The sequence below is a fragment of the Salvia splendens genome, chromosome 21, assembly GCF_004379255.2.
Source record: "Salvia splendens isolate huo1 chromosome 21, SspV2, whole genome shotgun sequence".
NCBI lineage: Eukaryota > Viridiplantae > Streptophyta > Magnoliopsida > Lamiales > Lamiaceae > Salvia > Salvia splendens.
The window spans coordinates 1,342,460-1,358,906 of record NC_056052.1 but is presented as its reverse complement, the minus strand read 5'-3'; the positions used below and the strand labels follow the sequence as shown (position 1 = coordinate 1,358,906).

At 37.7% G+C, this 16,447-nt stretch overlaps 2 protein-coding genes across 2 annotated transcripts; both read right to left on the bottom strand.

Moving 5' to 3' along the window:
* Positions 1-10,718: 10,718 nt before the first annotated feature.
* On the bottom strand, positions 10,719-11,575 carry LOC121784600 (60S ribosomal protein L13a-4-like). The gene has a single exon (XM_042182766.1). The coding sequence runs from the start codon at positions 11,450-11,452 to the stop codon at positions 10,832-10,834; it is 621 nt and encodes a 206-aa protein (XP_042038700.1). The 5' UTR covers positions 11,453-11,575; the 3' UTR covers positions 10,719-10,831.
* A 33-nt stretch (positions 11,576-11,608) lies between these two features.
* LOC121785254 (wall-associated receptor kinase-like 1) lies at positions 11,609-16,432 on the bottom strand. Its single transcript, XM_042183641.1, has 5 exons — positions 16,111-16,432; positions 14,042-14,314; positions 13,391-13,759; positions 13,103-13,279; positions 11,609-12,988 (listed from the first exon to the last, which is right to left on the bottom strand). Exons 1-5 carry the CDS (start codon positions 16,430-16,432, stop codon positions 11,784-11,786), a joined length of 2,346 nt encoding a protein of 781 aa, XP_042039575.1. The 3' UTR covers positions 11,609-11,783.
* Positions 16,433-16,447: the final 15 nt, after the last annotated feature.

Here is a 16,447-nt window from a genome sequence, read left to right as displayed (position 1 = left end):
CCACCAATTTTCTTAACATTTCTTAAAACTCGTGCCGCCAAGGTATGAGACTCCTAATGGCGAACGAACGGAGTAGCACCCATTGGAATATTTCAAAGATATAAAAGAAACTGAATTCTTTTAAATAAAATTACGAATGAAAATTATAAGTATATCATACATATATAGGGTATAAAAAGAGAACTAATTAATTAATAGTAGGATTGATATTAAGATGGATCTTATTGAATTTTTATAAAAAAAAAACTAATATAGTTAAGCATAGTGGTTTAGCACCTTATCCCTGAGCATAAACTTAAAAATTCGAAGGATACATGGAAATACCATTAGAGGATATCGGTAAGGAAGAGATCATGAGAGAAGCTACTTAATTAGAAAATGGATTTGAATTTTCAGAATTAGATACTCCCTCTATCCTCTATCCCCGGTCATATATCTCACTTTGAACTGACACAGGTTTTAAGAAATATAAAGGAAAGTGAGTTGTAAATATTAGTCGAAGGTGGATCCCACCTTTATATATTAATTTTATAACAAAATATAAATAAAAGTGAATTAGTGAAATGCAAATAAAAATGAAATAGTGGAATGTGAGATTCATTACCATAAATAGTAAAAGTAAAGTGACATAATTAATACTAAGAGATTAAGGAATATTGCAAATTGTAAAACTATGGACACACATATTTTGGTGGGGTGGGGGCAGTGGCGGACATAAGTGGAGGGGGTGAGGGGCTTAAGCCCCACCAAACTTTTTTTTAATATTAAATTTATACTATAAAAATTTTTAACTTTCTTAGAAATTATCTTAAGCCCTTCCCAAGCTAATATCTTTGGGGTTTAATGGGAAGAAGATTTAATGGGAAGGAGAGGCTGAAAAAATAAAATCACAGAGAAATCGTCTTGGAACCATGGTAACCGCATATAATGGGAAGAAGAAGATAGAAATAAATAAAAGCTGTTAAACTTAAATGAATACAATATGATAATAATATTGAAAAAGTAAATCCCTATTCCCTAGTTAAACGGTGGCACGATCTTGTAAGTGTAACTACATTTTAATGATCTTACTTATAATAATAAAACTTTAAAAATTGTTTCCTAAATTTGCAAGAAACATTTTTCTATTGAACAACGTAATTTACCGAAAACTAAAAAAGTGTTTCCCTTATTCAGCCACACTCCATTTAATTTTATTCCAAACGGTAGAACAAAAAAATATTGAATTTTTCTCCCACAAATTTCAAACGAGAATTACAACTTGTCTTCTTTACCACTTTAATGGATTAGGCCAGGTCAGTTTTTTTCTTTTCTTTTGTCATAGTATACAAATTCAAATTCATATTTTTAATTAATATAAACATATTTGTGTAGTTTTGATTGCCACGTAAGCTTTAATTTGCCACCTATGTTTTGATTTTAGATCTAGGAGAAAAAATATAAAAATCAAAAGTTCATATATTTATATTCAAATTTTAAAATTTATGAGATAATTATGCATTTTTTTATGTAATATTAGATACTTATTTCTTTAGCAAAACAAACACAACAATTTTATTTTTCTTTTTGTTAATATAAAATTATATTCATCCATGAATAAATGTCCCACTGTTCACCGGCTCGAATTTTAATGCAAAATTGGTAAAATAAGAAATGAATAGAAATAAAATGTGTTAGTGGAAAATGGATTTTGTTTTGAGAAATGTAGAGGAAAGTGAGTTGAAAATACTAGTTGAATATGGACCCCACCTTTATATATTTATTTTATAATGAAATATGAATGAAAATGGATCAGTGGAATGTGACGTCCATTATCAAGATTAGTAAAAATAAAGTGAGATAATTAGTAAGGGATATCCCAAAAAAAAACTAGGGCACACACAATGGGAACTTACGAAGGAAGTACTATTTTTTAATGTACGATAATTTGAATTGTGACAATTTAGTTTGTACGATAATTTGAATTGTGAAATTATCACAACAATATTTAAATTTATGCATATACAAAAGACTAAAGTCCCATCTTGGTCCCAAACATTTAGCGATTTTTTGATTTTGGTGCAAAACATTATCTTTTGAATTATTCGGTTCCTCACAAATAAAAACGGGCCACATTTGGTCCATTTTGGACGGTTCCGTCAAATTTTTGACGGTTTTAATTACCAGGTCACATATCCTTCACTAATCCGTAACTAACTGGGAGAAACTGATCCGTCACTAATCCGTCACAAATTCGTCACAATCCGTCACTAATAGGCGCGAGAACACGGTGCGGCCTTTGTGGTTGAGGGAATTCCACAGTAGGGTTTCGTGGCTAAGCCCGAAGACGAGGAGGCTGCAGGAGGCGGCTCAGCGGTGGAGCATGGCAGTGACGGTGCTCAGCTCATCGGCGGACATGCGGCCGGTGGAGGAGGCGTTGAGGGCGGCGTAGTGGAGAAGCGCGTCGAAGACGGAGTTGGGGAGGCTGGATTTGGAATTCTAGGCCAGCGGCGTCCCTGGTGGTGAGGAGGGTGAAGACGAAGGTGAAGATGAAGAAGAGGACGAAGACGAAGAGCCACGCACGGAGGGAAGGCCACGCAGGCGCTCCGTGGCGGAAAACGATGAACTCCGTCAAAAATTTGCCTAATCAGTTTCTCCCAATTAGTGACGGATTTGTGACGGATCAGTTTTTCCCAGTTAGTGACGGATTAGTGACGAATTTATGACCCGGTAATTAAAACCGTAAAAAATTTGATGAAACCGTCCAAAATGGACCAAATGTGACCCGTTTTTATTTGTGAGAGACCTAATAATTCAAAAGATAATGTTTTGGACCAAAATAAAAAAATTACTATGTGTTAAGGACCAAAATGAGACTTTAGTCTTTACAAAATTAGTAAGGAAAAACAAAAACCACGTTCCCCACTCCCTTTTACAAACGACAAAGACCATAAAGACTAAAAGTTTGGTCTTCATAGTGGTGGATGATTGACGACAGAAGAATCTCCTGCACCATATATAGTGGTATATTTATTTTGTAATTACCTCTTACATTTTGTTGGGGATACTGGAATTACAAGAGATAAACAATACCGGGCGTAATACAACCCAAGAAGGAAGAACTAAAACTGAAAATTACAATGAAATCGAAACTTGTAAACTGGAAATAAAACTTAGCCGGGTCGAGGAGGCCTCTTTCCGCAAGACGAGATACGCCCCGGTAGTGCTCTCGGTTTGGCGTGTCATCCCCAAAGATAAAACGGCTACGTCTCTGGTGAAGCGGCACCACAATCAATAGAGCTCCGGCGAACTGGATGGATGAGAGAGCAGAGAGAGTATGATGCTTGTGATCTAATTGTTCTGTTATTCTAATGCAAGGAATGACTAGCCTATTTATAGGCTTGGTCTACTGCGGGGGTCAACTCAGCATTGATGGCTGTCATCATGGCTCATTATGGTAGGGTTGTAACCGCCGGCAGTTTCGAGTTCGAAAGCTGGAGTGGTCGACGTTGAATCTAGACATTGTACACTCCCTAGTTCAACCGTCACATGTGGACTTCGTGAAGCGACTTGATCAAGACATTGATCAAGCCATCGCTCAAGGCGCAACCCGCCGAGTTGATCAGGCTGCTGATCAATGCGCAGCATGTCGAGTTGATCAGGCTGCTGCCCAAAACTGAGGTGGTCCAAAACATTAAGTCTGGATCCAGGGACAAGCCCAAGAACCAAGCCCAAAGACCACCCAAAGACCAATTGCCAAGATCCAAGTCCAAGTCCAAGTCCAAGGGCAAGGGCAAGGGTTCGGGCTCTGGCACAGGCAAGGCTCGGCTCGGCGCGCGTGTGCGCGCTTGTGGGCTTTTTCACCCATCTTAGTCCACGATAATTACTAAGTGTAATTAGTCACTTAATAAATAAATATTTAAAGATGTGTCTCATCTCCTATGTGGGATAATTAACACTAGTTAATTACTCCCTACACTTTCAACTCATAGCTTTATCAAAAGCTACAATGTGACCAACTTTTATCCACTATTTCTCACTCACCGGGAATCGGATTTGAGAAAGTGAATATACTACGGTCATCTACGCGGAACGTAGATCGACGCTATGTCATTTAATTTTCCAAAATTAAATGTCTCGTCACATTTATTATTGGTCAGACTTCATTGACCGGACATCTTAAAATCAAGATTCCAACAATCTCCTACATGAGTGGAAATAGCCAAATGCATATGCATGCAGACACAAGGTCAACCCTCACGAGGTATATAAGTATAAGGATAGATTTTTTGGCTTTGAACCCTCCATAGTCGACACCATCGGATACACATGAGGCTTAGTAGCGCGATGCTTTGAACTAATCCCCCACGGCGTGCACCGAGACAATGGTGTTAATGCTTAAACACCTCGACCTCACCCGTTCTCACGTTTTGTGTCCTTTGCGGACTTGGACACCACTTTGGATTCATAAGTGTGTCATTTGAAGCGGCCTCACTTCACACTTATATAGGTGATTCCTAATCGAGTATCTTGCCCTACTCGGTCTCCTTGAGAACTCAATCTCCTCGAGATCCTTAGGAGTCATTAAAAGTCATAGACTTAGCCTCACCATTGGGCAAGTTTACCAACACTCTATTGCTCTCTAGGGAATAGATATAGTTGAGTGTTTCTCATGAACTCTCATAGCTTAGTTGTCCCTTTGAACTAAGTTCTTAGGATCTCCAGTCATCATGGTTGAGTTACCACTATGACAATTCTTTAGTTTGTGGATTTCAAACTCATTCCCTCTAGCAACTTATTCATTTGATCACTGTTTAACCCTTTAGTTAGCGGATCCGCTAGATTATCTATTGACTTTACATAGTCAATTGTAATCACCTCTGTTGTGATCAAATGTATCACGGTGTTATGTCGTCGACGTATATGTCGAGACTTACCGTGTGAGACCCGAAGGCCACAACACTCGTGTGAGACTCGAAGGCCACAGCACTTGATCCATTAAAGGATCCGCAGGAATCACTAAAAGTGGAACCAACCAATCCACTCGAGGTGGATCTACCAGTGGGCCCAAGGGGGTTAACAAACTCCCAAGGGGATGTTGATGAAGATGGATAGCGCTCGGGAGTGGGCATCATCGTCGGAATCGACGATGTGTTGACCGGTGCAGTGGTCGACAAGGAGGATGGAGATGCGGCGGCGGTGGTGGCAGCGACGGCGTTGGATTCAGTCGACATCTCCAGCAAAGGTATTAAGTTTCGATAGTTTTAAGTTCAGTTAAGGTGTGAATCCTTCAATGGCAAGTATATCTCGTCTTGCGATTGTTGGGGATACTGGAATTACAAGAGATAAACAATACCGGGCGTAATACAACCCAAGAAGGAAGAACTAAAACTGAAAATTACAACAAAATCGAAACTTGTAAACTGGAAATAAAACTTAGCCGAGTCGATGAGGCCTCTTTCCGCAAGACGAGATACGCCCCGATAGTGCTCTCGGTTTGGCGTGTCGTCCCCAAAGATAAAACGACTACGTCTCTGGTGAAGCGGCACCACAATCAACAGAGCTCCGGCGAACTGGATGGAGGAGAGGGCAGAGCTTCGGGAAGAAAGACTATGCAGAGAGTATGATGCTTGTGTTCTAATTGTTCTGTTATTCTAATGCAAGGAATGACTAGCCTATTTATAGGCTTGGTCCACTGCGGGGGTCAACTCAGCATTGATGGCTGTCATCATGGCTCATTATGGCGGGGCTGTAACCGCCGGTCGTTTCGAGTTCGAAAGCTGGAGTGGTCGACGTTGAATCTAGACATTGTACACGCCCTAGTTCAACCGTCACATGTGGACTTCGTGAAGTGACTTGATCAAGACACTGATCAAGCCATCGCTCAAGGCGCAGCCTGCCGAGTTGATCAGGCTGCTGATCAAGACGCAGCATGTCGAGTTGATCAGGCTGCTGCCCAAAACTGAGGTGGTCCAAAACATTAAGTCTGGATCCAGGGTCAAGCCCAAGAACCAAGCCCAAAGACCACCCAAAGACCAATTACCCAGTTGATCAGGCTGCTGCCTAAAACTGAGGTGGTCCAAAACATTAAGTCTGGATCCAGGGACAAGCCAAGAACCAAGCCCAAAGACCACCCAAAGACCAATTACCCAGTTGATCAGGCTGCTGCCTAAAACTGAGGTGGTCCAAAACATTAAGTCTGGATCCAGGGACAAGCCAAGAACCAAGCCCAAAGACCACCCAAAGACCAATTACCCAGTTGATTAGGCTGCTGCCCAAAACTGAGGTGGTCCAAAACATTAAGTCTGGATCCAGGGACAAGCCCAAGAACCAAGCCCAAAGACCACCCAAAGTCCAAGTCCATGACTTGTCCAAGTCCAAGTCCAAGGGCATGGGCGCGGGCGCGGGCGCGGGCACGACTCAGCTCGGCGCGCGTGCGCGCGCGTGTGGGCTCTTTCACCGATCTTAGTCCACGGTAATTACTAAGTGTAATTAGTCACTTAATAAATACACATTTAAAGATGTGTCTCATCTCCTATGTGGGATAATTAACACTAGTTAATTACTCCCTACACTTTCAACTCATAGCTTTATCAAAAGCTACAATGTGACCAACTTTTATCCACTATTTCTCACCCACCGGGAATCGGATTTGAGAAAGTGAATATACTACGGTCATCTACGCGGAACGTAGATCGACGCTATGTCATTTAATTTTCCAAAATTAAATGTCTCGTCACATTTATTATTGGTCAAACTTCATTGACCGGACATCTTAAAATCAAGATTCCAACCCATTTTTATTATTTTTAGAATAAAAATAATTACTATTATAATATGGAGTATATATGATGATGGTAGAATTGGAGTTGAGAATTTGTAGGAATTATATTTAGATTAGGATTATGCTGGTTAAGGGTTTTTCCTTTCTTGTAAACAGTTTTTCTCTTATTGTAATTTTGTGAACTGTGATGTGTACAATATATTTTGTCTACAGTGAAAGATCAACGACTTGTGCATTATTTATTATTTTTTGTAATTATGTGTGTAATTTTCTAGCAATTGATATCTAGAGATCAGATTCAGAGGAAGAAATATCAACGGTGGATGACGGAAAAATTTCAGTTGAAAAGTTTGTTGAATCAAAATAAAATTTTATGCAGATTGATGACGTTAACGGTAATGACCTATGTTGGTTGCTGAAAGAAAAGTCATACACACGCTGTCCCTGAAAATTTATCACTTATTTCAATTTTCGTACGTTCCTAAACATTTGTCACATTGCACTTTTATCATTTTTTATAGTGGACCCCACATTCCACTAAATCATTTTATTATAAAGCTAATATATAAAAGTAGGATCTCACGTGCCACTAACTTTTTATTACATTTTTAAAACTCGTGCGGAGTCAAACAGTGACAAATTTTTAGAGGTGGAGGAAGCATAAGAAAGATTTTGTTGAGTTTTGGAGCCGAATGTAAGTTTGATTGAATTCAATCACTTGTTTTTGCATAATGGAGAAGTAAAGTAAGCTTTTGGAGGGTCAGTTTGTTTTTATCAACTTCAAAGTTTTTTTCTCTATTAATGTGAGACTCTTTTCTACTAATAATATATTTCAATCACTATTTATCTTTATCTGTTTTATACTTAACAATTTTGCAATAAACTCATGTTGTTCACCACTACAACTATTTTTTTTATTGAGTAATTATTTCAAATATTTGAATTTTAATAGATTATAGTAGCTGGTTGCTGCCAATACTGGAATATTCATAGATAATTGAATTCTTGTAAATAAAATTATGAAAAAGCAAAATGATTAGCTAGCGTGGTGATGAGCACCTGCTCCGAGGTCAAGAGTTCAAAGAATATCATGGGAAACTAAAATACTTATGGAACTAGTATTCAAATTTAAGTAAAATTGTGATTGTTGTGGCCATGTACATGTCCCCTTGATACGGTGTAATCTATAGAATTGCACCTTCTAGTGTTTATAGCACAGTACAGGATTTCGATCTGAGATGATCCCCTAATGTGCATAAAAATACAGTGATGTGGATGATACGCAAAATTTAAGGCATGAAACACAACCATCTATTTCTCACTTGCGTATCATCCACAACACAACATATTGTGCTTTTATGCACAAAATAGGGGATCCACTCCCAATTTCGATAAAGGAGAGAGGAGAGTGGTTGATATAAATTAGAAAATGGATTTTGAACTTTCTAGAAAAGAGTATTTTTTTTAATTTAAATGCCTTCTTATTTTATTGTGCCATGTCATATTCAATTTAATTTGTACACACAATTTGAATAATGAATATATAACAATAATAATAAAAAAAATTATGTATTAATCAAAAAAATCAGTAAATGGCTCTCTCCTACCCTATCTTAAAGCAGGTACAGGGAAAAGGTCACTGAGTTCCCCCTCTTTATAAACGACAAAGACCATAGACTAAAAGTTTGGTCTTCTTAGTGGTATATGGATGAAAATGGAAGACTCTCCCGCACCACATTATTTATCGGGACCATGTATATATTTGTTTGTAGTCCTTTGATTAGTAGTTGAAAGAGATATTGTAATCTCTTCTTACATTTTGTTATAATTATTTTGGTGTCTGGACGAGAATATTTTTATAATCCTTAGTTATTTTTGGAATAAAAATATTACTCCATTCATCCCAAAAAAAAATTTAACTAGTATTTTCATTTTGGGCCGTCCCCCAAAATTAAACAAAGTCTAAATATGAAAAGTTTTAAACAAACACATACCACTAATAATGTGGACCCCACAATCCACTAATACTATTATAACTACTTTTTTCCTATCTCTCTCTTATATTTCCAATTTCACGTTAAAATTTGTGTCATATATATAACACGTTATCAATTTTTGGGGAACAGAGGGAGTATTAAAATAGGAAGTACTCCTGACTTTTTGTTGTCATGTTTTTAATACTAGTACCTAGGGTGAAAATTGACATAATCAAAGAATGTAAATTACCTTTGGCGAGAAGTAATTAATTGGACGAAAATGATAGAATGAAAAAAAAAAACTGCTCCATTTACTGAAGAAGATTTCCAGAGCGACGCATTCCCGGAATTTTTTTTATTGCATGTTAAAGATGGAGAATTGGTAGGAACTAATTCTAGTTAGATTAACTTTTTGGCGCGTTTTCATCACGGGTTATGCTTGTTAAGGGTTTTCCTGTCTTATAAATAGTTCTCAAATTTTAATGGTCAAGTCTACAATATTTTTGTAAGAAATTCTATAGTCAAAGACCCATGACTTGGGCAATATTTATTATTTTTCTTAATTGTGTATGTTATTTGTCAACAATTGATATCTAGAGATAAGATTCCGAGGGAGCAACAACAACGATGGATGATGGAAAATTTTCAATTGAAAAGGTTTATGAATCAAAATTGTAATACGCAGATCGATAACTATGTCAACCGTAATGACCTCTGCCAGTCACTGAAAGAAAAGTCGGAGAAGAAGGATTTTGGCAAGTGCGAGTTGTATGGGCTTCGGAGCGCCCTAGTTGAAAAGCACGAACATGAGAACGCCAGGACTCGTATCCAACACGGTCTTTCCTCGGTGAATTTTTATGGGAATAATGAAGGGAGCCGTTCAACTAATCGGTGTGCATTTGATCCCGGAGGGGTTAGCTCGCCAAAGTTTTTGTTCGTGACTCTCTTCATTGCTTCGTGGTTCTCACCTCCTCAAGGTGGATTTTAACCGTGGGGGAGTTGATACGAGAATATCTCTACGAATATCCACGTATCTCTATTATTTTTTATATTATTGATTTAGCATATCTTTCACATATTTTCCCATATATCTCTTAGGATCTTTATTTTCTTGCTCCTTAAGTTAGTCTAGTCTTATAAATAGGAGTATTTGTATCCATTCTCAATCAATCAGAAATTCAATCATCCTATTTTATTTTTACGTTTTTATATTAATTCGGTATTGTTCTTGGTTTGATCGACGGGCAAAGCTCCCGCTACTACCTCCACTACCTTTTATCCCTCCGACAATCGCAATCGCGACGCCGGAATCTTGTTAAGGGAAATTATCCCTTAACAGGGAGCAACAACAACGATGGATGATGGAAAATTTTCAATTGAAAAGGTTTATGAATCAAAATTGTAATATGCAGATCGATGACTATATATGTCAACCGTAGTGACCTATGGCATTCACTGAAAGAAAAGTCGGAGAAGAAGGATTTTGGCAAGTGCGAGTTACTGAACATAAAGGGGATGAGAGATGAGTGCTATACACTTCTCAATTATCATTGTTCAACAACTTAGTCTTTGACACGATTGAAGCCAAGTGATTAAGGCTCAATCTTGTTTTAAACATAAGTTTCTTTCACTATTCACATCAAACTAATGCACCCTGACTTGATTTACAATTGCTTCAAGTTATTTTACATTCTAATCAAATATGACCGATAACAAGGCATTAATTGTGGATTAGAGATGGAATCATTTGATTTATATTTTTCATATTTATTCACATTATTAGATGGGTTAAATTTGTTTGTGAAATAGACTAATAACATTAAACAAATACTAAAAAAATTTAAATCGAGATAAAAAAATTCTTTAGTATTAATAATCTTTCAATTCATAAATATTCAAGTAAACTTCTATTCTTTTTTTTTTTTTTTTTTTGTGGCAACAACATTGGAAAATCTATTAAAACTTGCAAAATTTGAGAATTACAGCAACGATAGTAAGTTTGACAAAAAGAAAAAACAGATTTAATAATTAACGGAATCTAACTCCGTAGTCTCCAACAAAGTTATCACTCGACAGCTATATATCACAATTTTTAGTACTTAATAGGAGCAATGACATCAAGCTGTGAGCCAAGTTTCTCAATAGCAACCTTCTCAGCCTTGGCTCTCAGCTTGTTCAATTGCTTTCTCTTTTCATAGGTTACCTGGGCTCTGTCCTTTCTCTTCTTCTCCAGCTCCCTGATGGTATCATAGTGATTCCACCCAACTTCCGATGAGAGTCTACCCAACAGACAATATTTGTGGCCAGCTTGAAGCCTCAACACCTTGAGTGCATCAGGAATGACCATTCTCTTGATTTTGTCATATGGAGGTGGGACACCCTCATAAACTTTCAAGCGTGCAAGGGCTGCTTCTCCTCTCTTAGTCTTGTGGGGAATCATCCCACGGATGGTTCTCCAGAGAATTTTTGAAGGGGCGCGGAAATGGATGGGTCCATGCGAGGGTTTAGTGTTCATCCGCTTGCGGAGGAATCTCAAGTACTTCATCTTCTGGCGAACAAGGCCGCCGGAGAGGCAGATTTCTTCGCATCGGACGACCACCACTCTCTGGCCGTTCAAGAGCTCCTTGGCGAGAATGGAGGCCAACCGGCCGAGCATGTGGTTCCTGGCATCAACCACAACTCTTTTCGCGCAGATCCCCGAACCTGACACCATCTCTACTCACTATCTCTCTCTCTCCTCGGAGGCGGAAGGCTGGTGCAGTGCCGCGGCGAAAATCAACGGAAAATAGGGTTTTGTGGTTTCTGAGCTAGGCTTCCGATTTGGGCCCAAGTCCATTACATTTTCTCCCATTAAGTAAACTTCTATTCAACACAATAACAAAATTCAAGTAACTAAATACCCAAGGAACACACCACAAATCTAAAATATCCACAACATTTGATTTAAAAAACTTAAAAACAATTGTAAAGCGATTCATTAATATTCCAATCTTCAATCGCAGAGATCGTATATCTTATTTGAGTCTAATACAAATGCATCTATATTATGACGCACTTTCAAATAACACTAACGGATGTGTTTCTGACGATGATGCAGAAGCATTCTTGTAACTGTTCGTCCACGTGTACTCAGTGTCTGAAATCATTGCAGACATATCTTCAAAATATCTCACATCTTCTGATTCAACATTAACACCACTCGACATTTTAGACATCCTAAAACTTTCCAATTCAGTAGCAACTTCTTTCATAGTTGGTCTCATTCTCCCTTTCGAGTGTAAACATCTTTGTGCAAGCTTTGCAACTAGGGTCACCTCTTCCTTTCTTCCTTGCTCCCGTACTTGCGCATATAAAATCGTGTCCATACATTCTTCTTCCATGCATGCAAGGAACCGGGTCGCTAGGCCTCTTTCCTCTTCTGTTTTATCAAGCGATATTGGCCTTTGCCCAGTAAGAAGCTCGACAAGAACTACCCCGAAGCTATACACATCACTCTTCTCTGTGAATTGACTGGTCCGAAAATATTCTGGATCTAAATATCCAAACGTGCCTTTAACCAGAGTAGTTAAGTGAGTCTGATCTGTAGCAACAGACCTCCTCGATGTTCCAAAATCTGATACTTTGACAACATATTTTTCATCTAAGAGGATATTACTTGACTTGATATCCCTGTGATAGATAGGCACAGAAGACGCAGAGTGTAAGTACGCTACCGCCCCTGCTATGTCTGCTGCAATTTTCAAACGCATGTTCCATGTACATGGAAATTCACAACTTGGATCATGAATTAGATCAAAAAGTGTCCCGTTTGGCATGAATTCATAAACAAGCAGAGGAACCTCAGTCTCCAAACAACACCCCAATAGTTTGACCACATTCCTATGATTGATCTGTGATAGTATCACCACTTCATTTATGAACTGTTCCAACTGATTCACCTCCACCAACTTTGATTTTTTTATCGCAACAATCTTACCATCATACCACATTCCTTTGTAGACAGTGCCTTGCCTTCCTTGTCCAATAATTCTGTTCCCATTAAAGTTATCCGTAGCCACCTCCAACTCTTTTGCAGGGAAAACATTTGTTTTTCCAAGTGCACCTTCATTTGTCTGTTGATGCAAAAGAAGACCACCATTTCGCTTGAAGAATTTATCTTTTACCATTCTTTCCTTTCTCTTTCGCAACAATTTATACAACCAAAAGAACACTGAAACTAGAAGAAGAAACCACAATCCAGAGCCTATACCTACATGCAAACTTAAGAGTGAGAAAATTAACCAAATTTTACAGATAAGTAAAACTCAATGAGCAGAGCAGAGCATATCTGATCGATATGAGAGTTGGAACAGTATATTGTTACCTGTCAAGATAGTCATCTTGGTTTTGGAAGGCGGTGGCAGAATGCAATTTGTGCCATCTTTTTTCCCATCACCAATGTACCCTTTCGGACACGAGCAGTGAAATGTCCCCGGAACGTTTTCGCAAATTGAGTTCGAGACGCATGTATTAGTTGAATCATCAGCGCATTCATTAATATCTGCTAGATACATAATCACTAGCTAGTTGAAATATGATAAAGCGTACTACATTTGTAGTTCAATTTTCAAATAAATCATTATATATAGCGTAATGAGGCAAAAGATTTAACCTTGGCATCCTGGATTGAGGTAGGGATTGCCTGTGTATCCTTTGGAGCAGTTGCAGAGGTACCCTCCAAGCGTAGGATCAAAATCAACACAATCACTATTATTTCGGCAGACGAAGTTAGTGATATCCTGCCGTGCTTCTTTGCAATCCATCCTTCCAATCCTCCAATCCAATGCCATGCTCGCGATCGGATGTGCATTGATAAGTGGGATCATTTTTGAGTTATTCGTAAGCATAAATTCCCCTTCATAATAACCATAATCTTCACTCATTGTTTCAGTGTATTCAGTGAAGGCGTAACTGCAATAAATATTGGGACTTGTCGGTAGTTCACTGAGATGAGTCAAATTTGATTCAAGGTAAGTTGTACCTGCAAATGATCCAATACATATTTCACTCATAACTGCAACATTTTCTAGTTAAGATAACACATAGTACTGAGGGTCATGTTAAAATGCATATATTATCCAATCCACAACTAAGACCAATCCTACATCATTGATTAAAGCTCACTTTATTTTCTTTCACTTAACTTACAAAATAACACTACATATGATTTTGTGTCAAACAAGAAATGCTTTTCAAAGTATACTTTACCCATAATATCTATTTTGAATTATTATTGGAAACGAAAACATCAACTTATTATTACCTCTTGGAATTGGTACCCTGCAACAACCATCATCTGCATGAGATGTTGGTTTATATATGCATTCTGCGTAAGTTTCACCATCATCATAGATACGACGACTGTCGGAGCAAATGGCTGTGCAACTGCTTTGAATAGAACTGCGTTTGTCTTCTCCAATAACCCCGTTAAGCATAACATTACAGCCAATGGCGGTGATCCAGTTGTCATCTGATAAACTATATGGCGTTTTCAACAAGTCAATTGTCAAGCTCCGCCCAACTTGAGAGCCTGACCCTATTGTAGCAATTTGAAGATAGGTTCATGTATTTGACAATAATTTTTGATGAGTTCAGCTCCACTATTTCAGTGTTCAAAAGAGGGAGGTAGGGTTTCGCGGGGTTGGTATCCTTGTTGCAAACAACTTCAAAAGATGGCTCCAAGTAGCAATTTGGACCCACACCAAATGGAAATGGAATCGATACTTTCCCGCATTGATCCATGCATCCAGGTTTGGCAATTGAACTTGAAAAAGAAATTGCTGGCAAAGAAGCAAATGAGATATATAGAGGCAAGTTATCACAAGAATGTATCATAATACATCGTACTAGAAATAGATAACTAAACTTCATGTGTTGAAGAACAGAGGAGAAAAGAAACTAACTCTTGCATCCTCCCGGTAAGTAAAGATTTCCCTCGTACCCTTCCACGCAGCTACATGTGTATCCTACCTTACCGTAATAGCTATTTCCATTATCAACACAGACACTTTTTTCGTCTAGACATGCGTAAGTGTTGGAATTCTTAGCTTGGCTGCAGTTATCAGCCCCAACGTTCCAGTGTTAGCCATATCTCAACTTTAATGATTTCGATAATGAAATCTAATTCTAGATTTGAATTAATTCAACCATATTAATACACTATAAATTGGAGATAGATCACCAACCTCCATCCATGCTTATTAATTTGATGTAGGGTTGGATCCACTATTTGATGTTTCCCCTTAAGCTGCTTATTGATGTTTATCCTCTCCTTGACCTCAAGCCTTCTATTTAATCCCTTTAATGGATAAGAAATCAAGAGCACTTTGTATATATATATGTGTATAAATATGTGTAATGCCGACTGTACACTATAAGTATGTGTAATGCGACTGTACACTATAAGCATTTGTTGGTGTGTTGATAACATGCACAGAACATCTCTTTATATAGGCGAGAAGTGACTCTTCGTGAAGGGATCAACGGAGGTGTCTTTCCATTTGGAAACTATACTGATCTAATATGGAAATCGACACACCGAATCGGTAGAATCAGTTTTGAAACTGATTAGAAACTGATTCCTCACATTACACATATGCACGTCTATATACATTCATATACATGCAATACTTATGCATATATTACAGTTAATTCACAATTAACTGCCATAATTATAGTCAACTTAATGCATGCATGTACGACAACACACATATATAATCAATTCATTTATACATACATATATTTATTCTTTTTGTATATAATATAGGTATTATATTATAACATTATAATTAGAGGTGGGAGAAGAGGGTTATCAATACACCCGATTCTAATTCTTTAATCGAAACCGATCCATCACAGTATCGTCTTTAATATTAGAATCCCTTTTTTAGCTTTTAATATTATGAACTTGAACTTAATTTTAAACCAATAGATACATAGGTCACATAAGAATATAAATATTATTACATTCTCCCACTTGACCTTTGTATTGTCTTGATGATTTAATAACCATAACGCGCACTTTTATATCAAGTTCAAAATATACTTTAAATACCATGATAAAATTAGAATCAGTCGAATCATGGCGGTCACATATCATTAAGCGACATGATCCCTTCCATGCATCATACACCAATTCCAACTTCACATTGTCCTTTCATTGAGATGAACATTTATTCTCAATTTATCATATGTTATCCAACAACCATAGTTGTATACAAACTATAATGATAACATCTTCAATAAACAGAAACATAACTTTTATTGAATTCAAAGTGTCTTACACTTTACAAGCATAATATAACTAAAATAGCAAGGCTTTATCTATAATACCCATACGCTCTACATGGCCAATAAACATTTTGGGTGGTAGTCCTTTAGTTAACGGATCCGCTACCATCATGTCCGTCCTAATATGCTCAAAGAACACTCTTTGTTTCTGTACTTCTTCTTTAACAGATAAGTATTTTAACTCCATGTGCTTTGCCCCTTTCGAGTACTTATCGTTCTTTGAAAAGAAGACAACCGCAGAATTATCACAATAAATTTTCAGCGGCCTAGCTATAGAGTCGACAATTCTAAGCCCCGAAATAAAGTTCCGCAACCACAATCCGTGAACAGTGGCCTCAAACCATGCCACAAATTCGACCTCCATAGTGGAAGTAGCAAT